The sequence below is a fragment of the Galleria mellonella genome, unplaced genomic scaffold, assembly GCF_026898425.1.
Source record: "Galleria mellonella isolate WM207_F2 unplaced genomic scaffold, CSIRO_AGI_GalMel_v1 utg103, whole genome shotgun sequence".
Classification (NCBI taxonomy): Eukaryota; Metazoa; Arthropoda; class Insecta; order Lepidoptera; family Pyralidae; genus Galleria; species Galleria mellonella.
Genome location: NW_026441966.1, coordinates 2754658 through 2781097, shown reverse-complemented (window position 1 = coordinate 2781097; position 26440 = coordinate 2754658). Strand labels below are relative to the sequence as shown.

The window sequence follows — 26440 nt, the reverse complement described above, 5'->3', positions numbered from 1 at the left end:
TTCATTATTGTTAAAGTCATTAATGGAAAATCTCATGGTCAAAATCTTCTTCTCAGTCGATTCCTCAAGGCTGACCAAGTTTGCAACTACCAGGAATGTTTCTACCAACGAATACTCTCCAGGTTTCCCTTTATTAGTTCATATGGATCGCTGACTGAATATACAACGTGGTAGCGGTTCTAAATATCATTCTATCCAGTTGGTGCCCTGCTTCTACTCTTTCTACTTTCCACGCACCCCACCATCAAATAGATACAATTGAATTTACAATATAAAATATTAAAAAATTAATACAATAGGCTAATGACTCCACCTTTGAATGTCTGAATAAAATTGTAACTTCATAATTTTTTTTTATAATTGAATTGGTAAACAAACTTTCGTTTCGCCTAATGGAAAGTGGCTATATATATCGTCCTTGAGCATTTATAACACGAGGAATATTAATTATCAAGGCATTATTGGCATAATTAAAAAAAAGTAGGCATGCATGCGAGCATTTCTTTATTTTTGTTAATAATACTTCTTTACTCTGCCCGTACGGTACTGGCCTTTCAGAAATTCGTAAACATGTTTTTAAGAGCCTAATATTGCTGTGAAAAAAGAAAACCTCAGAGGGAAGTCCATTCCACAACCCACATGTGTATTGAAGAACAACCGTGATACACGCACAATGGTCGTGAGCCACGCACCTAAAAAATTTGAATAAGCTCCAATTTTATGACATGAGGTGTGCTGGTAAAAAGTAATCATAGTGGTACAATTCATTAGAAGACTTTCCTCATGAAATATCAATCATATAATGAAAATACAAATAATAAAATATAATCAAGGAAAAATAGATAGAGCCAAGTTCTCTCTGCAAGTTCAGGGTTTGATTTTTAAATCTAAACTGTGATCCTTCAGATCAGAAACTCTTAACGACTATTGCCGTTGTTGGGAATATAAAACTAGATATTGCCTGATTTTACTCAGCATGGCAACCTATCAAATCTAATACAAGGGTGAACCTACTACCGTCACTCGAATTAATTGACTTACTGTCAAACTTAAAGTCGAAACGTGAATCAGTAATTTAAATTCTTTTTATGCAAATTTAGAATAGCAAACAAGCTGACGGCCCATTTGATGTAAAGTGATAACCGTCGCCTACAGACATGAGCAGTACCATGGAAATAACAAAGTATACTGTTTCACCTAGCGTTGCCAATTTAAATTGACACACAATGCTTTTGATGTTGACTAGATTCGAAGCCACGATCTATGCAGTCTATAAGTCGATGTGGTAGATCCTTTGGTCTACTGCCACAACGTTCTAAATTTCTTTTTGATTTCTGTTAATAAATATACCTTACAGCTTGAATGCTGCGGTATCACCGGCCCGGACAACTACGGCGCCTCAGAGCCTCGTCTCAACCCTTCGTTCAGCTGTTGCCCCCCTGATGACTCAAACCGCGACGACCAGATCAAGCGCTCCGACTGTCTCTCCCTTGGCAAATACTACAAGGAAGGGTGTGAAGACAAGGTGCTGAGTACCGTACACAGTGCAGGCATGACGGTCATCGTTTGCGGAATCCTCTTCTGTTTCTTAGAGGTATGATATTAGGAATTTACCAAGTTTTAGTCCTAGCTGAAAACACACTGTACACGAATCACAATTGGCTTTGATTTTTATAATCCATTGATGTAAATGTACTAATTAATCTGTTAATATTACGCATTCAGCCTTTAGCGAGAGAAGTCTATTGAAGTTATGCAAGTATGCAAACCAATAATTGTATAAAAAAAAAAAAAAAAAAAACCAAATCCTCTCGTGATATCATGTTAGATGGGCTTAAATCAAAATGGGCTTAAATCTCCAAATATTAAATAGTAGATCAATCATGGTCTATAAGCATAAAAACCATTTATATGTAATAATGAACAATTTTGCAGTTTTGAGTACATTTTTATGCAACTTGGAATGGCAAATAAGCTGATGGAAAGTGATAACTGTAGCCCATAGGCAAGAATAGTATCATGGTTACTACAGATTACACTGTGCCGTACAGAGTATCTTAGTACACTTTACTCGATGCCGTTTATTTATTTATTTATAATTTCATTGACCACTTATTGTACTTAGTACAAAACGAAAATAGTGAAGCCCATTTATTTATTTAAATAACTTTAAAGTTACCTTTGGTACCATATTTTTTTTGGTTATTAATAACCAAAAAAAAAAATATGGTACCAAAGGCAGACTTAATGCTAGTAGCAATCTGTACCAGTCAATCTTTGGGATGGGTTCTTTGGGAACAGTGAATCACGAACGCGGTACTACATTATTGGGATAGGTAAAGAAAATAACAGTTAATTATTTATTGTGTATAAGTATACATTATACCTTTACTTTGTATATATGTCAACATATTTATTATTTCTTAATAGAAACATTTCCTCCTATTATTGTACGCATACTGCCCGCTCCTTTTCACTCAGGATTTACTGGAAGAGAACTCTTACAGAGTTAAACTCGCCTGTTATACATCTTTATTTAATATATATTACATGTTTGTAATTTTTTATGTACAATAAAGAATAAATAAATTAAAAAAAATTATGATTATAATAAACATACATAGATGAAAAGAAACATATATTACAAGTAGATAAATATATAAATTTTAAATAATACCATTCCTTAAAACTAAAGTAAAACCTAGTAATTTCAATACCTTTCAGACCAAAACACAATTTTACACACTGCTGTTATACTAAACTGAACCGCAAGGTTTCTTTCTAGTTCTAAAAATAACGTAATTACTGTTTCTTTAGTTTTATGACCTAAATATTCAGTTATTTGGTCATTATGGGCTTTCCGATGAAATCAGCCGAGCCGCGCCGTAATTCAGGGCTCTCACATAAAGCACGCTTTCATGTCGTAACACCATTTGCTTGGCGGAATCTAATTTTACTTACTATTAAAACTCGTTTTGTAGAATATTATTAACATGTAACCAAAAAAAAAATATAAATAATTTACCTCTATACACAAATAATAGTTGAATTGTTTGAAATTCGAACAACTTTTTACATCGTCATCTTTCTTTCAGCCAGCTAGCCAGCTGTATTTAATCTACCAGTGTATTGTACTAAAATGTTTAGCTGTATCTTATGTTGGTAATCCTATAAATAAATAAATAAACCTATGCTCAGCTATGAGCATGAGTCTTTCCTTGTAGTAACATTCTTTATATTACCAAAAAAAGACTACAAAAATGCTTTCTCTGCCCCACACTTGTTTATGTTGCCAATCAGCTAAGCTTGTATTAGTTGAATGCTGAGTTTTCGTTATAATGGTAAAATATGGCATTGAAATTATATAGTACGGGAACATAACAATTTAGTCTTCAGAAGTAACAATACTTAAGGCGTATCAGGATATCACGATATTATATCTAGCCCAAAGTTGATTTTGTCCAGTAATTTAATAGCTATAGCCAACAATTTGCTTGACTTGAGATTATTTCAATCTCAAAGAGAAATAAAAAATAAACACAGAAAAACTGCGGAATATTTTTTTTTAATTGCTTATAACAGTGTCTCTATAACTGACTTATAGATAAAAATGGAAATAATATATTATATGTATAGAAATGATAACAAATGGTAATGAAGATCGGACGCAGCACGCCACAATACAATCTTTTAGTAAATCTGACCCAAACACGAGGGCTAGGTCAGATTTTAACAAGTCAAATAGCTTTTCACGCGGCCTATTTTATTATAGGAGTCAATTGGTGGGCAATGGTTGGAAACGAAGGTCGTGGTGTGAAAATTTATTACTTAATCACTGATATTATCAGAAATCTAGTTATGCGATAAACAATATCTTGTAAAAAATTAATTTAGGAAGTTGAATAGGTCGAGCGAAATACTTTTTAATAATTAACAATTAATTTTATTACATCATTACGTCATTACGTTACAAAAGTTATTCATTGTTATAAGAACAGAAGAAACATCGCTTGTGTTCTGCTATTTTTGTTAATGTTCTAAATTTATTTAACAAATTTTTTAAAGTCGTCTAGAATGACTCAGCCAGAGTATGAGTAGGGTCGATATTTTATGTCTGGAATCTAAAACGAAATTTACCTATTTGAGTACATTTGACGAATGTTTGGAATTCTAAACAAGATTTGACCTGAACACTGAGTATATTCGATAAATTTTATAAATTGTAGACAAAATTTTGTAAAAGTTGAGTAGGACTAAAAAAACTAAAAGTTTTTTTAACAAATAACATTAGGAATAATATCTACTTATTTAAACTTATTAATCCTTAATACGCTATACAATCTTAATATGCCAAATAAATTATTTTATTCAAAAATTTTTTTACACAACTTAGAATAGCAAACAAGCTGACAGCCCACCAAATGGAAAGTGGTAAACGTCGCCTATAAACATGAGCAGTATCATGGACATAACAGAGTATACTGTTTCGCCCATGACACCCTCCATGCGTTGCCAACGCGAAGGTTCCTGAGGACTTAGATGTTATTCTTCTGTACCCTGTAAATTCACGCTATATCCCACCCTTCAAACCGAAACACAGCTATGCAAACACAACTGCTTTACGGTTGAAACACGAATGGGACAGAGGTACCCAAGCAAACGACTTTTGTACAAAGTCTCCCTCTGGTAAATTAAGTCAAAGAAATTTAGTTATACATCTTGTTTTTAGTCAACAAACGTCAGTTGCAAAATGTTCATAGATAATATTTTTTTTCAGGTGGCGGGAATAGTGCTCGCGTTATGGCTGGCGCACGCCATAAAAACGCAGGGGAAAAGCCGAGAGACAGCTTAAACTAAGTCACAGTAGATTATTGAAGCATCTTTGTTAAAATTCACATTCTACAATGCACATATTTGTAAGGTAGACCTGTTAGAATTAATTGATAATTTATTTTTATGATACAAGTAATGATGATACAAGTTGCCTTATTGTCAATATCATTAGTGTATTTTTATTATTTGTAATATTGAAAACAACTTCTCATATAATAATTAAAAAAAATCTTTCCAACTCTAAGATTGTATGTGCTAGATACTTTTGCCTTGTGTTCAATTAATTGAAGTTAAAAAAAAATTACGAGAAAACATAAAATACTTTTGCCATTTTTTATACATACATACATACATACATATCTGTCACGCCTGTTTCCCATTAGGGTAGGCAGAAACAATAGAACGCCAAATGCTTCGATTCAAACAAACCTCTTTCGCTTTTTCCACATTCATCAATCTTGTCATACACGCTCGCCGGTTACGTACGGGTACTTATTTTTTATACATATTAGATATTGAACTATTCATAGTTTTTCAATATTACATGTAATAAAAATATAATACTTATCACGTACTTTTGTATTTGAAAGTTACCATATTTAATTACAAAATTTAGAAATTTATTTTGTACTCATATACAGTCAGCGTCAAATATCAATGAACAATTTACAATCTACTAGATTTCCAAATTATATTTACCCGTATGGTATATTTTTTTAATATAACTTTAAGGTATAATTTTGAAACATCCCAAAAATTGGGACATTTAATACATGACTAAATTTTATTATATTTATATAAGACTAAATTTAACTGCTACATTAATACTATAATAAAATCTAACTAAATTGTCTAAAAAAAATTAATTATTGCTTAGTTGTTTAGAATACAAACTTTGTAAATCTAATTAAATATTTAATTCCAATTTCAAAATTAAATCTATGAATATGTTTCTTATCGATATATGAAGCTGGCTGTATAAATCAAACATGTCAATTTGGTTAAGTAATTAATTTATTAATTATTATAATAAAGTAATAAAATAATTTCACTAAAAAAAAAGAAACACTGAATATCGATTTGGTGCTGTTATTTTATTATAAAGTATAAAATTTATAAAGTATATTATATATATAATATTAATAAAGTAACATTTTATTGTATTCTTTTCTACTATGAGTCTATTGAATGATTGACTATTTAGTAAAATAAAAACCAATACTTAGAATTAATTAAAGCCCGGTTAAGTACATACGTATTTATATAAGTATATATATAATTTAGTTATATAAAAATATTGTTTTTCGAATGCAAAAAAAGCTTTTTTTACGTTAAGTATAAACTTTCTGCATTTTAGTAGCTTATTTTGTTACGATCAAATTCAATAAATTTTAAAGATAAAATAAATTTAAATAGGAAATTATGATTCTCTTGTGTACTATGCTTAATCTATGATTTGCTATAGACATAGACCATTCTTTGTCTATTTTTTCTTAATTATAAAAATTATGGAGACATCAATAATTACCTCTTAATTTTCGCTTATTAATTTTTTTTTTATATTCTTTATTTTTCTACTTTTTTTATTTTTTATTACATTGTTATTTTATCATCCTAGTACCGACAGTGCTGTAAATTGACTTTAATTTGTTAGTAAAATACGTCAGTAAATAGGTAGTTCATTTTTGTTATCGCTAGTTTTGTCATAATTTAAACTTTTAATATAATATCCATTTTGTAATATTAATACTTAAGCTTTAATAATTTATGTAGAATTCTTAGATTAAGTATGGCCTATTAAGGAGATTTGTGAAGAGTAAGTAGTTCTGTGTTTAATATATGTATAATTCTAATGTATGAAATTTATATCAAATACGTCTTAATCATAAATATTTTAATGGATATTTGGAAATATAAAAAAGTCCTGCCCCAAATTCGAACATACGCACTTCAAAAAGAAAATTTTCTACGTGGCTTGTATTCAATTTGCGACAATTTAAATGGTACTTAAATTGTAACTATTAAATCTTAAACATTTGAAAGTAGAAATACGTAATATTTTAAATTTCTGACAGTAGAAATAATGAGTATATCATATTAGTATATAATATTATATTATATATAATATCTTTCTTTTTCTTTTTTCATCGTCGATTATGTAAAAGAAAAAAAAAAGAAAAAAATGGAATCACATAAATATTTAAAGTTGTTAAAATTTAAAAACTTTTTATAACGCTTACCTCTTTCTTGTTAGCTCGAAACTCAGCCATCCGGCTGAGAACGTCTCCACCACGGAGATACTTACGCTGGTATTTATGGCTCTTTACAGCTGTTAACTCCAAAGTTATTTTTATATAGGCCTATTACTAGTCATAATAGATCATAAATATAATTGTTAATACCAGAATCCTCGCTATGTGTTTAATTCAGGTATTATGATATATCAATTTTATAATATTTATTATAGATAAATAAAAAATAAATATATAAAACTGTTATCATGTAATAATAGAAAAAAAATAAAACGTAACCATAGATCACTACAGGTAATTGGAAGGGCAATTAGATAAAAATCGATTTGGATTCTCTTCCATCAATAATTTTATAATTATGAATATTCATGGGCGCCGTTAAAATTACTTTAAAACTATTTATAACTACTCTTCTTCAACCAAAAGTTGGCTGCAAGAAATCGCTTTTAGCGATAAGGGCCTCTAGACAAGTGGCAAGCGAATTCGTCGATGGAATCAACATCGCTAGCGAGTCCGTGAGTTGGAATGAGTCATCCGGCGTTGCTATCTCATTCTGTCGCACGGACTCGCTAGCGATGTCGATTCCATCGACGAATTCGCTTGCCACTTGTCTAGAGGGCAAAGTCACCCATTGTTTTCTCAATTTGAACATTTCATGTAATTGTATATATTTATAATAAATTTACTACTGTAATGTTTTGGAAAAAACATCTACCTTAAGAAAGGATGCATCTGCATACTATTAATATACTATACTATTAATTAATAAAATATAAATTCTAGATAAATTATACATATATGTATAAACTGGAACAGCAACTCAGATGCTTTAAGTTTGAATAATCAAACATTTCAAGCATTTTATTACCGACAGGATTCTGCTAGTATACCCTGCACCTTGTCTCAGGCGCCCATAAATATATTTCAAAGCAACTATTATATATATAATTTTCATAAAGTAATCAATGTTTTCTTATTCCCACCCTTTATGTACAAAAGTAACTATAAGTAGAATATAGTGAATAAAAACACTAATTTGAAATTGATATCGTGTGATCTTGTTTATTTGTAAGTATTATTATATTTTTATTTAGTTTCGTCCAATGACATAATTTCATAATTGTACAGATGTCATGTTGCATACAATTGTAAAATTTATGAATATTTTAAATAAATTGATTACATGGAGATTAGAGTCTTTCATTCGCTTGAGTCTAGATAGTAATTCTAATGTTGCCAGCTATAATTTATTTTACTACTAGCTTTTACCCTCTGCTTCGTCCACCAGAAAATTGCATTAGTTAATATCAAATTGGCAAATATATGTTATATATGTTTTGTATGGAACATGTTCGAGCGACACTCCTATAAGATAATCCTAATTTTGTTCAAAAAGATTTTGTCTTTACCGATTTGGCCCAAAAATTTAGGTACACTGTGCTGCGCATCTATTTATCATCTATCTGTCATTGGTGAGCAGCTCTCTAGCTATTAGGTACCGTTTGGGCTGTACATTGTTTAAGACGAGGTTTTCCCAAGAGCCTACAGCATGGGGTTCTTCAAAAGGGTGTAAAGAGTAAGGGTGTAAGGTTTCTTTAGAGTCGGCAACGCACGCGTAATACCTCTGGTATAGCAGATGTTCATAGGCTACGGTAACCGCTTACAATCAGGTGGGCCATATGCTTGTTTGCTACCACAGTGGTATAAAAAAAATATATAAAAAATATACTTGATGTACCATAATTAGTATTTAATCTTGATGTTTTTTAATCGTAATATCTTAATATTTCACGATATTCTTTCATGTAAATCTCTGAAACTGATTTTAATGAAATTTTGTAAATGTGTATTATTTGCCTCAACTTGACAGGCAAGAAACTGCCATCCTTTTTGCTACCTATCAAGTCCACTCGATAGGTAGGTATAATGGGCAAAACAAGTCTGCTGATCAGGTAAGGGGGAGAAGGGATTGTTAATAATGACACCAGCAATCCCAGTTAGTAGTGTACTCTATCGGGTCGACCTCCACGCAGTTCTCCTTGGAAAACATCATGGTCTATCCACTATATATTCATCACATTGAGCTAACTGACCTGCTTTCATTTTCACAAATCATCCCTCACTGGTGCCCCACTAGCATATACCGTTAGCGCAGGTGGAGTTAAGATTCCGTAATCATCCATTAAATTAAATAGCTGATCAGTATATAAAACGTATATTAAATAAAAATCTTTATTACCGTATATACAAAAAGTATCTATTCTGCTCGTATTTTGTTTTAAATGCTTTACTGACTGTCATAAAACATGCTAAGATTAATTATGTCATGTATAAAAAAAAAAAAAGATTAAAATAAGCTAGTGAAAGCAATAATAATAACTTGTCTCACTATATACCATCGACTGACATATTAATAGACTGTGTTCTCCATTATAATTATAGAATGCAGTTTGAGCAGTCCAGAAATGAATATTCGATTTTAAATTTAAATTACACGATAACTTAAGTGGTCAACTCTAGAAATGGCTGTTCCCGCCATAAATTACGACGCCATCTTTTAATAGGCAAAGATGTTGACAATACAATTTTGATACTGTTTATAGTATTTTAAATTCAGTGTAATAAATATGAGGCTATACGAAGGTTTTTTGTGCTGGAAGATCGATTCACAATATAAAAGAGAGTTGATTTTTACAGGGTACAGAGGAATAACACCTAAGTCCTTGGGAATGACAAGGCATGGGGCGTAACATGGACGAAACTCTATGTTATGTTCATGGTACTGCTCATGTCTATAAACGATAGTTGCAACTTTATATCAGGTGGGCCGTCAGCTTGTTCGCCATTCTATGTTGCATAAAAAAAGGATACCTTATATTTTTAATTTTTTGACATGACTCGTCTGAGTGCATTGCTTGCTATGTGACCGACTTCTTAATACCCGTCTATTCGTAATTAAGTCATTCGTTCCATTCAGTAAGTTTCACTCTATCATCGTTCAAAAATCCTACATATATCACAATATTGTACACTGCTCTATCCGCTGACACTGATGCTCCTTTCTACTTTGGATTTGCTGGAAGAAAACTCTATTAGAGTTAAGCTCGCCTTTGTACATTTGATTATCTCTGACATATTCTTATTAACTGGTGGTATAATGTAAATAAAGAATTAAATAAATAAATATTATAATACAAAATTTTCAATTTTTTATCTTTATTTTTTATAACAAAGCAAATGAGTATGCGACTTACCTGGTAATGATTGGCATGATGGAAGAATACTGCTGCTGGAAGTTGAATCAAGAGCGAAGTGGTGCGCTGAAGATAGTGTTTTGTTTTAATCCTTTATTATGGTGCATAAATCTATTAACAGTTCTGTTTTAACTAATAAAACCTTTTAAATAAATAAAAGTAAGGGACAAAAGAAGAAAGAGGCCAAGTGGCCTAATATGAGTTATACAGATATATTTATATAGATTGATGAATGTGGAAGAAGCGAAAGATTTTTGTTTGAATCAAAGCATTTGGCGTTCCATTGTTTCTAGCTACCCTAATGGGAGACAGGCGTGACAGATATGTATGTATGTACAGATATATTTCAAGTAACTGTAAAAATTAAAGTATACTAATATATAATAAAATACAAATGTGTTATAGAATGATTTAATGTCAAACATGAATACATTATATCTCGTCATTACAATACATTGAACACGATGCAAATACATAGAATAAATTAAATGTTATTTCAATACTATTTCGAACACAAATGATGTCGATTAAAAAACAGATATAGACAAACCTTACACTCTAGTTACTTACTATTTATGCTTATTTAAAAACGAGAATCAAATATAATTTATATCCCCAAAAAGGATTCTAGCTCACTGACTATATTAAGTGCGAATACATCAAATTGGTCCCATTGGCTTAGTAGCCACAGCTGTCATTGTTTTTAAAACTTTAATCTATGTAGTATCACAGTACTTAGCTATTGACGAATAGGGACTCCGATATATCGATAAACTAAAATTGGAGCTGTGATCAATATAAACTCCGAATAAAAAGTTATGAAAGAAAGTGAGAAAGAGAAAAAAAAGTTAAAGTTGCCAATAAATCATTCAATAAATGTGGAGCATAATTAATAAAAGTATTGGTCAGATTAATAAGTACTCTGAAAAAATAAGCAACCCTTATCAATATAGAATGAGATCAATATGAAGTGAAATCAATAAGAGAGTATGATCAAAAAAGATTTAATCAATGTAAACTCTGATTAATTGACGCAGACGAAAGAAATCACAGCTTGCAATAATACAAAAAAGGTTTGATTATAATCAATAAAATCAGCAAGGTCATTCATATCGACTACTTAAAACTTGGTTACAATGTAAAGACTTCATTAATCTATTAATTCTTAATTAAAAGTAAGTATCCATCCTAAGAACTCTCCTGCCCTAGTAACTTATAATTTAGCAAATACTTATTCTATGACATGAAAAAAAGTTTTTTATGTTAATCTCTAAATAGTGATTTTTAAATAAAGAAAGAAGTATATGTACGTCCTTTTAATTTAAAATCCATAGAGTCGTAATATTTTTTAGACACTGCTCTGACTGATGCTGATGTTTCCCTTATGTCTGAGCAGTTTTCCATCTGATTTTATTTAAATTATACGTATGTATATACGTATGTATATACATATGTATATACATATGTATATACATATGTATAATTTAAAATAAATATATATATAATATAGGTAAGATGAGTATTTTGTGTATATTATTTTTGAATTACAGTTTTAATTTAATATTGTTCATCACGTTGCACAGTCAATTATATTTTCTGTTATTCCTGTGTCTACGGTCGACTGGTAGATAACGCCACATGGTGTTAAGGCCGCCATTTACATTTTCTATGTGTATTAAAGTTTAATAAATAAATAAATATATTCTATATATGTTGTGCTTCACTTAAATTTACATTTAATAATAATAAAATTAATTTTAACAATAAAAATAAAAATTCTTCTTTTTCTTCTTAACTATTCTTTTAAAAAAGAATCTTAAATTTATCGTCTATAAACTATAAGTATTATTTCCTATCTATCTCCGACCGTAAGTTTATGGACGGATTATCTTATATATTAAATAGTATTATCAAATCTTCTTATAAATGTTAATAAAAAATTAACTAATTAACTTTCGAAATGCGCTTGCAAATTCTGTTGCAGCTTTCGACGCTCCGACCGTATAGTTCTTGCCATCCAGAAAGCTAGCACAATGCAAAGTATCTGAAATAATACATTAATATTTTAAATATAAATAAATAAATTATTTGGAATGAAAATATTCTTTTTAAATCATTAACTTAAATATTTATTGTTTGTATTTTTATATGTTTTCTGTTATTGGTCTGTTATTTTTTTGTTTTAAAATTTAACCCCCAAACTCTACGATGAGATGCGTAACCAAATCACTCAGCAATTTGGACCGAGTACGTTTACAATTAAACCATATATATAATTAAACCATGAAAAGAACTCTATCTATCCGTTAACAAATTAGTCAAAAATTCATATCGTTTAATTTGATTAAAGGACAATAATATGATAACTTCATTCATGACATTTCATACATTTTTATTTACATTATAGACGATACCATCATATCAGCTTTAAATCGTCCACTGCTGAACATAAGCCTCTCCCTTGCCAGTACTTGTCACAGACAGATTGGCAATCGCAATTAGGCTTTAGAGATGTTTTAAGAGGGACGCTGTTGCCCATCCCTCGCCCTCCCTTAGTCGCCTCTTACGAAACTCACGGGAAAGTAAGGAGTTACCTATTTTATGCCGGGACTACACGGCCAATATGGTCGATATAGTCAAGCAAAATGTTAAAGAACATTTTGGGAGTATAACTCCCCATTCACATAGAAAAATCTGAAAAATTAAGTTTCTCTACAAACCTCTAACAACACAAAAATCGCTCCTGAAGATATGAAAATGTTCCCTTTTAAAGTCTTTTTCTGCATTAGTGACTCTTCACAACCCTTTAGGTAATACGTCCGTTCAGATAAGCAGGTCGCGTGAAGATGCTTCCTGGCACCGCCTTCGCGAAGAGGATGAGCTCGTGGGCAGCACGAAGGTGGAATATCACGGTGGAGAATCGAGTAATCTTGAGGTCCATCTACGCCACAGCATTGGTTCTGGAGCGGACAAAATATTACACAATCGCCATAAAGTGACAAACTTGGCTCTCTCCAAAAATGAAAAAGATATTAAGATTAAAACTTCTGAACGCAGCAATTTGGCCGCCTTTTTGTATTTATATAGTAAATTAATGTTTCTATTGTTTATGTTTTTACAAGCAATCCGACCTGGCTTTGCACGGGTAAATAAAATTTCTGAAAATGTACATCTTATGTTACTCGATAATAATGTAATTTTCTGTAAGTGAAAGAATGTTTAAAATTGGCTGAATAGTTTTTAGGTTTATTCATCGTATACAAGGATCAAGTCTTTTTTCGTTATAATATTAGTACAGTTTTTCGTTATAAGATTAACTGGGATATTCCTATTAACCGGGATAAACAGTATTAGCCTATGTTCTTCTCTATTTCCTTGGTTAATAGAACATTTGACTTTAGTCCGGAAATATCTAGATCTATATTTTTTATGTCTTTACCTAAAATTATTTGTATTTGTCATTCGATCAACACTGACTCTATGGACTCTTTTGAAGGCAAAGAAATAAACTGAATTGTGACCATTTTTATTTGCTGTCGTGCCATACAAAAATTTGTGTAACATCTTTTATGTACTTTTTTTTTTATATATTTTGTCTTATTTCTTAAAATATGTACCAATAGCTAATGTTACTTGTGTGCTGTAAGTGATGAAAATAAATTATATATCTATCTATCTATGTACTAACCTCAATTTGCAATTTATCCCAGAACGATTGGTAGTTCGAATCGTCGTCAACAGTGGTGTTCTTGTAGAATTGAAGCCTCAATTCACTGCTGCCTCCAACCCATGCGCTGAGTACTGCCCCTCCCACACTCACCATCACTTCCACCAACACCAGAAATATAAAGAAACTTGCATGCTGCGAACGAGAAATTATAAAACAAGATTATATCGTTCCGTGGACCAAAATAGCTGAGGTATTGGAATCAAAATCTGAATCTACCGCATGAACAAAGAGGAAGAAAGTTTACTTTTACGGGGGGTAAGAGATTGTTAGTAATGGAGAATGAGAATCCCATTGCTAGCCATATACCCAACCAGGTCGACCTCCTCGCGGTTCTCTCTGAAAACTATCATGGTTAATTCCTAATGAATTCATCATAATAGGCTAACTAGCCTGTTTTCATTCTCATCTATCACCCTTCACTGGTGCTCCGCCAGCGTATCCCGTTAGCGCAGGCGCGGTTACAATACCATTTTCATCAATAACAAAAAAAGTTTACTTTTACTTATATATTTATTATAAATATGTATATATAATATGATCATTCATCATTTCAGGTTGTACCAGTAATTGCCAAACATGGCGGAGGCCTATGTACAACAGTGGACTGTTAACTACTGCTAAACATAGGCCTCCCCTAAAAAAGTGTTTTGCCAGTAATTGCCACATTTGGTAGACGGATTGTTAACCGCTGTTAGGTTTTGGTGATGTTTTAAGAGGGTCGCTGCTGCCCATCGCTCAACGATTAAGTTCCCTTAGTCGCCTTGGTGTCCTATTCTATGCGGGGAACACTTGATGGAATAGGTAATTATATGTCAGAGTATATCGAAGACGAAGGTTTTTGAGAGGAATGAAAGTTTTATGGCATGCCAGATAATGATAGAAGATGAAAAAGTGGAGCAAGTGAGTGAGTTTCTATATTTACGAGAGATGGAAAATGTGAGAGGGAATATTGAAAGGAGAGTGAAAGCAGGAAACAGCGTTAACAGTACACTGCTTACGATTATGGCAAACAAAAATATATCAAGTAAAGCTCGCCTTACCATAATTTAGGGAGTACTGACACTAACACTCATGTATGAGTGAGCATGGCAAAAGAAGCATGAAAGTAAGATTACAAGAGATACTGTAGAGATAAAAGCTCTGAGTATTATGTATGTATATGTATGAGTATATTTCGTATATAAATATCATAACTGATATTTCACTATTACCTTCCTTCTAAAAAAGATGCTTAATATAAAGAATCTGATACTCACCACATAGAGAATTTTGACGTGTTCTCTCAATGCTCCTATGCAGCCCAATATAGCTGATACCACCAAACAGAAACCGAGGGTCAGGAGGAACGAAAGCACTCCCCTAGACAATGCAGACTGCTCGGGACGTGACTTCCTTTCACGCAGATTCATCACGCAAATCGCCATCAGTATCAACCCGAATAACTATTAGAAATTTAAAAAAAATAAATAATTAAAAATGTTTATACAACTTAGAATAGCATACGAGCTGAGGGCCCACCTGATGGAACGTGGTAACCGTCGCCTATAGACATGAGCAGTACCATGAATGTAGTAGAGTATACTATTTCTCCCATGATACTCCCCTGAGGACTCAGATGTTATTCTTTTGTATCCTGTAAATTCACTGCCATTTCCCATATCATACCCTTTAAACCGAAACACAGCCATGCAAACACAACTGCTTCACGGTTCAAACACGAATGGGGCAGAAGTAACCAAGCAAACGACTTTTGTACAAAATCTCCCTCTGGTAAATTTACAATGAGGAATTATTTGATTTTTTCTTTATTTTTTATGATTTACACTCAAAAAATTCTTAAACAATTTTTCAAAAATTTTCACCTACAAAAAAATATATAAATTATCAGAGAGTAACGTGTGCTGGATTTTGTTTTATATTTTATTTAATTATATTAAAAAAAAACCTTTTATTTTAAATTCATAGTTTTTGTTTGACTAATCTTTAACACTTATTACACTTAACAATCGTAACTTAATTCAAGATTTAAAATAAATCTTCATAACAAAGTACTTTATCAAGTACAATAATATCAAACAAAAGGTAATACCAAACAATCAATAACGCCTTGGAATAATATATAAGCTAACAGTACGCTCTATCAACAATGCTATCGATTTATAAAATTAGAAATTATTAACAATAATTACTTACAATACAAATTATATTAAAAAGTGTGAGAAAAAACTTCATACAACGGAGACTTCTAGGCTTCATGTTGTCTCACAAACTTTACCACACTTTATTTATAAGGTGATTTTTTCACAAATTGTTCACAGGCGTTTCTGATATGTCCGGTGTTGGAGCGGTGGACATCGGAAGTGAAGGCTTGTGGCTTGTATCGATCATTGCATTTAACGTCCTGATGGTGGTTATTAGAGGTTAGTGCTTAGTGTTGGGCTAAGCGGAATATACAGCGGTCGGCAGTGTAACTTCTTTAAAATTATGCTACTATTCACTATCTCTGTATGATAATAGTGATCTAGAGATATTTGGCATATCTCAAACATTTAAATGACAATTAGAAATGTATCCCACAAGAGATACAGAACAGAGACGTCTAAACATATACAAATATGTTTAGACGTCTCTGTTCTGTATAAATATCTATCTGTCTAAATCTAACCCCAAATATTATAAAGTAATGAACCTTATGATTTTTTTTCATTAAGTTTATATGAATAAGATAATATAACTTTATTATCATTATGTTTTTTTTAATATTTAAATTATTTAAATATATATAAAAATAACTTTTTGTCCATATCTTACAACAAAAAGTAAAAATATTGAAAGTTAAAGCTTTCAATATTTTTGCATAGCATTAAAATGCTAAACCAACTCCTATAACTTTGTTTTTTATCATTAATTAAATTTTATTTTTTAAATTAACAGTTCTTAATCAATTTGAAAATATTAAATTAGGTTCAGAGTCAGTGAGAGTCGAAAACGTGAATTTGATATATCAACAAACTATGCCACTGTGTCACAAACTGAGGTTTCAACGATTCTTAAAATGAAAAATAACTTCCAATTCTGCTACAGTATCCGCTCCGCTTATTACCAAATCGCAATATCTGGAACGTGGGAATACACATGTTCAGTACCCACACTCCAGGGACTGGCTTCAGTGTTTGTCACAGCTATAATTTTTATAAGTACCTCTAATATAGCACCGGTATATCGCTGAACATCTTTAATTACGTTCGTTTTTGCACATTTTTTGTCTTTTATTAAATGCTTTTTTTTTCCTTTTATCTAAAATTCATCATCATCATCATATCCGCTTTTAACTGTCCACTGCTGAACATAGACCTTCCCTAGGGGAATTTTGACAGTAGTTGCCACGATTGGCAACTGCAGTTAGGCTTCGGAGATGTTTTAAGAGGGATGCTGCTGCCCATTCCTCGCCTTAACATAGTCGCCTCTTACGACACCAATGGGAAAAGACGTCTTCTCCGTGTGGTTCCGGCATAGTATTATATGCCGGAACCATACGGAAACGTAGTTTTATCTACAATTAGATACATTTTTTTTTTCTACAAAATGAAAGAACTGTAGATACCTCTTATTATCTTTAATTAATCCTGACTATTAAGTTGTGCCGTAGTGATTACTTGCACTGTGTTATAGATACTAGTAGAATTAGTTATAAGTGCATCATTATTTTTATTCACAACAACTGGTACTGTTAAACGTACGTCTCCCACCTTTACGTAACAGATTACGTTCTGAGGAATTGTTTGAAATGATGCCCACAGCCACGTTTTATCATCACACCGCTCGCCATCGACAGGGAATTCATGCTCACACGCTTAAACCTAAATAGTCACCTACAGTGTGGTTTCACAGGAAATTTCTCTCGCGAACGCTCAGGCTGTGGCAGTCCCTAGAAACTATAGTATGAGGATCTTCAAAAAGTATTTATTGAGGTTTTTACAAGGTCGGCAACATATACGTGATATCCCTTGTGTTACAAATCTATAGGGCCTATAATATAGGCTATAGTGGCCATTGACTATTAGACGAGCTTTATGCTTGTGTATCACTTTCGTCGTATAAAAAAATAGGCTAACACTCAGCCAGATTGTATTATTATATGCTCGCCGGGAGGGGGGAGAAAACTGTTAGTGAATTTTTGTATGTGAAAGTAAGAATAAAAAAACTTTCTAGCAGTATAGGGTATATTTATATCAAGTCGACCTCCACGCAGTTCCCTTTGTAAATCATCCTGGTTAATTCTTCGTCGAAATTGTCATTATGGGTCAATTAACCTGATATCATCTTCAACTATCATCGCTCACTGGTACCGCACCATCATATTTTTTTATTAATTTACTTATTTGCCTATTTGCCTGTTTGCCTATTTGCCTATTTGCCTATTTGCCTGTTTGCCTGTTTGCCTATTTGCCTATTTACCTATTTGCTTACTTGCTTATAATCTACAGCTTGCTTGTTACTACAATCTCTTATCATATAAGGAAGAATACCATCCGAACCCGCAGAACATTTTGCTTTGAGTCGTCTGAATACGAACTCGACATCATCGAGAGTAACAGTGTCGATATGTATGCGTACACCCTCCGACCCTGCCACTGCAACAGCTTCCTCCGCATCCAAACTAGGCGGTGTTTTCGAATAGTTTTTTTTTAATGGGTGATAACGGAATAGTAACCCCATCCGCGCTATTAGTATACACCGGCGGGACCCCAGTGAAGGATGACAGGTGAGGATGAAGCAGGTCAGTTGGCCCATCGTGACGAATTCAACAAGAATTAACCACGATGGTTTCCAGGGGGAACCACCTGGAGGGCGACGTAATAGGGCATATTGCTAGCAATGGGGCTATCAAACTCCATTGATAACAATCCCTTTCCCTCCTCTTTTTTAGGTTAGGTTAGGCATTCTTTCAGAGAGTATTTCCCCAAGTTTTTTAATTTGACACTTAGATGCTACATATTGTCAAAAAGTTGATGTTATATATATACGCATAGGCAAAGTTACCATTCCATATTCATTCCAAAAAAAATATGCTCGTCGAAACATGGGCACGTTGAAAGTTGCGTTCACCAGTAATTGTAAGTCATAATATAGCTGTAAAGCTATATTGTAACTCACAATAGAGCCCTAAGTATTTTTTTTTTTATTTTGGAATATTTATACATTTTGATGTTTAAAAGATTTAATTAATTTTAATGAAATTTGATTAACACATCACATTATCAACATTCAAGAGTTTATTACTATGCCAAATTATATGAACAAAGTCTCGGATAAATATAATTAGCAATAGTATTAAAACAATAAATTTTCTCTGCCTACCCCACAAAGAAGACGTGAAGATAGATACAATAAAAAAAAACAATAGAAATAAACTGATTTTATTATACTTATTATTCAAAATACAGACTTTAATTACATTGTAAAATTATTATTAATAAAATGTTTAATTATCCTCAAAAACACATTTATTTATTGCCATCTTATTGCAAAAAAAAATATCTAATATTGTTTATCTGAACCGTTTTTAAAAAACTACGCTTAAGTAATTAAAAAATTGTTTGATCGACGTTACAATTTTTATTTATTTATTTATTCTACACTTTATTACACTATTTATATAATAGTAAATACAGTTAATTTTAATGAAAATTAACATTATAATATAGTTTTCTTTTTGTAATTTTCTCCGAAAATCATATTATTTAATTATAATTATTAAATTATACAGTAATAATACAGTAAATACCTTTTATTTTTGATAAGACCGAATTTCTTTTGTTTACATAATAACAAATGTTAGTCACATTTTTGTAGTGAAACGTCTAAACCAGTAACTTTTTTATGACAAGATGCTACAAAAGGACAAAAAAATTAAATTTGATAGATGTATTTGAAGTATTAATACAAAAATTTCCCGTGAATGTCGTAAGAGGCGACTAAAGGAGCTTAATGGGCCAGAGATGGGTAACAACGTCCCTGATAAAACATTAGCAAAGCCTAACTGCGATAGCCAATTCGCTTACCAAACGTGGCAATTACTGGCAAACCCCCCTTTTGGGGGAGACCTATGTGGACATTTAACGACTGATATAATATAATAACTATTTTTTGGGCCATCATCAGCTAAAATTATATTATTTTTTACTTAAATCTAGTATTAGAAATTTAGTTCATATTAATTCTCACAGTAAAAAAATCTCTATGAAATTTAAAGATTTAGAGAAATAGCTTTCAGAGTCGACCCCAATGTATACATTACACTAATATATACTTAGATTATATATAAATATATATATTTCCTTTCGTGAACAGGTTATAGTTTAGAGACTACAGTACGGGACTCTTCACAGAGAGCGTAGTAAGGTTTTTTCCTAGTGTAACGCGCGCCTCACATCCATAATGTTACTATATAAGTAGCTACGGTAACTGTTTACTATCAGACAGGCCGTATGCTTGGTAGCCACTTGGTACAAAAATTGTATATAACTTGCTTATCCTTCAGGCTATGTTACTTATTTAGATTATATAGATAGAGTGTCTCCATACAAATGCTTCAAGAAAAACGGGTCAACATTTTCATACAATTTTGCGTGATGAATAGTTATGAGTGATTCCCTTAAAACTTCTATATTTATTTTGTCTTATAAATTCTGCACCTTTTTAATGCGTAAACACTCATTTTATTTATCAAATAATACGTCAAGATACATTTTATACGTAAATATACAAAATACTGATAAAAACAACGAGTTAGCTAATTTGACAATTAGCTGACAAAATGTTGACCAGTTTCTGAGGCTCGACTCTCTATCTATATAATGTAAGTCTATTTATTACACAAATAATTAATGATATTAATATTTGACAGTGTCTCGGTACACCTGGACGCTATTCTTCGTGTGGTTGGCGATCAGCATGGCAAGCAACATACTCGCCGCCTGGAATCGATCGATCACAATTAATTTTAAATGACACAGGTACATCCTCGTGAAAGCAGGTCGATACTACGCGGTATACGAGGGAAGTTTCATATCACGCGCGGATTACCGCGTATGTAATGGGTGTCACAGTGTAATATATGATAACTTTGATGTTATTTCTTTTTATTCATGAGGGTTATTACTGCCCATCAAGTGGACCGTTAGCTTGTTTGCCATTTCAAATTATATATTAAAAACTTGTGATTCTAATGGTGATTTGTTCTGAATGTTTTTTTTTTGTATAACTTTGTCCGACTAGTAAGAAAAGTAAAGAAAACGTACTGCATCTAATTAAAATTATTAATTTGTTCTAATTAAATTTAATTAATTTCTACATACTTTAAATTTTATAATCTGATACTGCAGATAATTTATATAATTAATTAAACTTTTTTAAGAAAAGCAACAGCTAATTTTCTTATCCATACTTCTTGACTGAAATTGCATTCCAAATGGGCGGTAGAATCATAAAAAAAATACTATTCAGAAATGCTTAAATTAAAATATTTACTTGAATAAAAATATTTCTCTCTTTCTTTCAATACTGTGCGAGAATCGAACCTACTATCGCCGGAAGATTATGTAGTTGTACAAATCGCTGCATTGTCATAATTGTAAAATAATGAAGTTTACCTCGAACCAAATGCTGAGTACTGCGGCACCGAGCAACCAATCAGCGTCTGAACGCATTAAATTCAATATCTCGTCTTCACAACCCTCGCTGTAGTAACTGGTCGAACTGATATACATAATTAATCAATTTAGCAACACACATAATAAATTACAAAACAGAAGAGAATTAAATTTGAAATTGTTGTTACTATAAATAAGCGTCATGTTCAAAAGAACATGGCATATAGCTGCGTGACACCGTTTTAGTGCATTTTCTTTTTATTTTTGTTTATTGTTAAATATTTTTTTGGTATTATGTGTGAAATTTAGTACAAAATAAATATTTATTTATTTATTTAAACTTCAGTACACAATTTTATAGTACAAGTAAGTGTATATTTGGCGGATTTAACACCTAACGGCGTTCTCCATCCATCAACCATAAGGCAAGCAGAAAATTAAGTAGGCGGTGCATTGACTTTATTTACTAAAATATGTATAAATATTGTTACCATATATTACATGCATACATCCATAAATTATAAGATTAAATATACCCATAATACACATATATATATACATAAGATATAATAAATATATACATAAGAATTAAATATACCCATACATACATACATATATACATATACTTACATACACAAACACAATATATATAATACACAACTATAATTCTAATGACGATAAATTAAAACAGTAGATAAAAGAAAACGCGGCAGAAAAATATTTCTTTCTTTCAATTATAAAAACGTTCACAAGCTTTTACAACTGCACTGAAAAGGTTTCCAATTCAGCATGCGCTCATTTGCATAAATAAGATTTTTTTAGGGAGAAAAGGAGGTAACCCCTTTAATAAAGGCATATATTTTCTAGACATGCTATTGCCCATAGCTGATCCCATTATAAAATATATACTTACTCAACGCACGCCTTATACAATTGTTGCTGCGCATACGCAGCTCTGGCACGGTAGGCGCGCGGGCAACACGACATGCTGATCGGTTGTTTGATCGCTGCGTAATCCTCAGGCCCGTTCAGACCGCAGCATTCATACTAAAAGAAATATTGGGATTTTACCAATTTACTATTTGATTCATCAAAATCCTCGTGTTTGTCGAACCATGTTTCTATTGAAATACTCAAATACTTGCCGTGCTCTGCAAATCATCCCAGTGTTTCTCGTGTAACTCCTTCTCATCAGCCGTTACGTTCCGGTAGAAGTCTTCCCTTATAAACTCTGTTACTTTAAACTCCAACCCATATCGTTGGACAGCTACAAATATCAATATCAACAACTCCAATATCATTATAATTAATAGAAACCCAACATACTGCAACAAAGGAATATACGATCAGTATTGATTTTGATTATTATGAAGACCGAGGATTAATTACATGGGACAGATAAAGGAAACACTAGGCGTCGTGTCGTATAGGGAGATAAAGGATATGGCCTGGGATAGAGCTGGCTGGAGGAAGAAGCATGAATTAGTTGCACCGATAAGAGGAAACTCTTAAATGAAAAGAAGAAATAATACAGACAACCTTGTACATCAGAGGGAGACTTTGTACAACCTTGGTCCCATTCGTGTTTCAACCGTGGGGTTTCGGTATCATGGACGAAACAGTATACTCTGTTATGTCCATGGTACTGCTCATGTCTATAGGCGACGGTTAGTACTTTACATCAGGTGAGCCGTCAGCTTGTTTGCCATTCTAAGTTGTATAAAAAAAAATCCGTCGTTATGAACTTTCGCATTTATTATACTTTAGGATATTTATACTTTTGAATACTCAGAATTGCTTTCGTTATTTTTACTCAAATTAAAAAATAATAATTAACCTTCATACAAAATTAATTAGTCCAGATGTCATGTGATTAAGACAAAAAAAAATGGTGAATTCTAAAGTGAGAACATGAATATTAAGAGTATCTCCATTGTCCATATTTAATGATTATACATACCAAGTAAAGTATCTTAACATTGCTCCTGATTACACCCACACACCCAAACACAGCTATGGCGACAAGTATAAGGCTCGCCACAATGATGATCACATCACCAACAAAGGTGCCCGATGCGTGTTCATCACCATACTGCTTTAATAACCTGGTATCGACAACAGCGAACCCGAAAACGCCTAGCGCCACCAACTGCAATATCATATAAAAAGTGCTAAAATCTTGTGCAATTTCTAATATCATTATAATGGGGGAAAGGGATTGTTACTAATGGAGACTAAAAGTCCCATTGCTACCAATATATCTAACCAGGTCGACCTCCTCGTGGTTCCCCTTGGAAACTATTATGGTTAATTCCTGATGAATTCATTATGATGGGCTAACTGGCCTATTTTCATTCTCATCGATCACCCTTCACTGGTGCTCCGCCAGCGTATCCAGTTAACGCAGGCGTAGTTACCATTCCATTATCACCCATCGAAGAAAAAAAATACCATTATAATATTTACCCTCTTATTTATTATAACATCAAATCTCTTATAAATGGATTTTAGCTGTTGACGTTTTTTTTTTTTATTCTTTTTTTTTATTATTATTGTTAGTTGTAGTAACTGTTGAGTTACTTGCAGGTCCTTCTCAGTAGACAACGACGTTCCGAAACCAACAGTACAATCATAAAAAATATATATATTGACCTATAGACATGAGCAGTACCATAAACACAACTGTTTCGGTCATGATAACCCCCATGCGTTGCCATTTCTCTACTCGAGTGTTATTCCTCTGTACCCTGTAAATTCACTGCCATATGCCACCCTTTAAACCGAAACACAGCCATGTAAACACAACCACTTCACGGTAGAAACACGAATGGGACAGAGGTGGCTAAGCAAACGACTTTTGTACAAAGTCTCCCTCTGATAAATAAGTGATTTTATAAAAGCATATAAATGAATAAATACTATGAAACTATTAATAAATTCAATCATACTTACTATGACCGGCGGGAAAGGGATTGTTAGCAATGGAGTTTGACAGCCCCATTGCTAGCAATGTGCCTTATTAGGTCGACCTCCACGTGGTTCCCCCTGGAAACCGTCATGAATAATTCTTGTTGAATTCGTCACGATGGGCTAATTGACCTGCTTCATCCTCACCTATCATCCTTCACTGGTGCCCCGCCGGTGTATACCGATAGCGCGGGTGGGGCTACCAATCCATTATTATCCATTAAGAAAAAAAAAACTTACTATGACCAATCCATTTAATACCAACAGCAAACTCTTCGCGCAGCCCGCACTGATCCGGCTCCAAGTGACCATTGTTGTGGACATCACTAATCGTATACACACAATACATCAACTGGACCCTACATGGCCAAACATATGACATTGAATGAACGTATCTCTATGTTTATACACTTGTATATAACAGAATGGGAACCTACATGTGGCCTATTAATAATTTATAATTAAATATGGCGCATTAATCACTGGACGTCTTTACAAAATAATCGATATTCGTGAATTTTTAAAACTGCATGAGTGTGTTTGTCTTCGATTGGAATTCTAATTGATTTTATTTCAATTGATGTTTAAAGTACAAAAAGTAAGTCCTTTATTATTGATTTGATATGTATACAAATTAATAAAGTGAGTGAAGAGTTTATACTCTTAAACAAGTATATTTAACAAGAATTAAATGATACCAGTTATCATATCTGGTATCATTTAATTCTTGTTTCTTATACATTATATTAAAGTCACGATTATCATTATTAATCATCATCATTTCAGCCATTAACTAAAACGTAATGTTTTAAGAGGGACGCTGCTGCCCATCCCTTCACCATAAGCTCCCTTACAACAGCCACGGGAAAGGAAAGGGTGGCCTATTCTATGCTGGAACTTACACGGCAATCAGTAACTGGGTATAATTTATATAGAGCTGTAGACAGTGTTAGTAGTGAGATCCAATGGATTAATTACTAGCAATATACACTAATACGTCGACCTGGTGGGAAAGGGATTGTTAGTAATGGGGTCTAATAGCCCCATTACTGGCAATATATCCTCTCAGGTTAACCTCCACGCGGTTCCCCCTGGAAACCATCATGTTTAATTCTTGTCGAATTCATCATGGTGGGCCAACTAACCTGCATTCATTCTCACCTATCATCTTGCCATACTGGTGCCTCGTCGGTGTATACCAATAGCGCGGGCGGGGATACCAATCCATTTTCACCCATTAAAAAAAATAAACGTCGACTTTCACACGGTTCCCCCTGAAAACCATCGTGGTATAATTGTTGGTGAATTCATCACAATAGGCCAACTGACCTGCTTCATCGTCACCTATGCCCCTCACTGATGCTCCGTCAGCATATACCGATAGCACAAGCGGGGTGACCATGCCATTTTCATCCATTAAAAAATAAGCATGAATTTTATAACTCGCAGCCCAGATTCGCACGGTTTTTTTTAAAGGAAAATACAGTATTTGTAGTAACATTAAAACTGTATTTTTCTTCATTCAACGAGTTCGCTATATTTTTCTATAAGCGAAAGAATTTTTTAAATCAATTAACAAATTTTCAGTTTATCCATTACAAACAATTTGTCCTTTTAAAAAAAAAATAAAATAAAATTACTACTACTGAAATTTGATGAACCAAAAATTCTACGACACATGTTTCTTTAATGAAATCTGAACAGAGTTTCGAGACTAGAACTATTTCTATTTCACCCTATTTATATTTC

The 26440-nt window shown here is 32.5% G+C and overlaps 3 protein-coding genes across 3 annotated transcripts in view; 1 reads left to right on the top strand and 2 right to left on the bottom strand.

The window, feature by feature from the left end:
• LOC113519360 (23 kDa integral membrane protein-like) overlaps positions 1-8275 on the top strand; it is a 37694-nt gene extending 29419 nt beyond the window's left edge. Inside the window, exons 4-5 of the mRNA XM_026904420.3 lie at positions 1358-1594; positions 4778-8275. Of these exons, the coding sequence (XP_026760221.3) occupies positions 1358-1594; positions 4778-4852 (312 nt within the window). The 3' untranslated portion in view covers positions 4853-8275. The remainder of the gene's footprint in view (positions 1-1357; positions 1595-4777) is intronic.
• A 2461-nt stretch (positions 8276-10736) lies between these two features.
• On the bottom strand, positions 10737-16439 carry LOC113519359 (23 kDa integral membrane protein-like). The gene is made up of 5 exons (XM_026904419.3): positions 16263-16439; positions 15326-15511; positions 14028-14201; positions 13060-13299; positions 10737-12383 (listed from the first exon to the last, which is right to left on the bottom strand). Exons 1-5 carry the CDS (start codon positions 16323-16325, stop codon positions 12288-12290), a joined length of 759 nt encoding a protein of 252 aa, XP_026760220.2. The 5' UTR covers positions 16326-16439; the 3' UTR covers positions 10737-12287.
• Positions 16440-19673: 3234 nt separating this feature from the next.
• On the bottom strand, positions 19674-25087 carry LOC113520147 (23 kDa integral membrane protein-like). Its single transcript, XM_026905444.3, has 6 exons — positions 24932-25087; positions 23685-23873; positions 22870-23049; positions 22638-22771; positions 21725-21830; positions 19674-21049 (listed from the first exon to the last, which is right to left on the bottom strand). The coding sequence occupies exons 1-6, from the start codon at positions 25013-25015 to the stop codon at positions 20966-20968; spliced, it is 777 nt and encodes a 258-aa protein (XP_026761245.3). The 5' UTR covers positions 25016-25087; the 3' UTR covers positions 19674-20965.
• Between the last annotated feature and the right edge of the window lie 1353 nt (positions 25088-26440).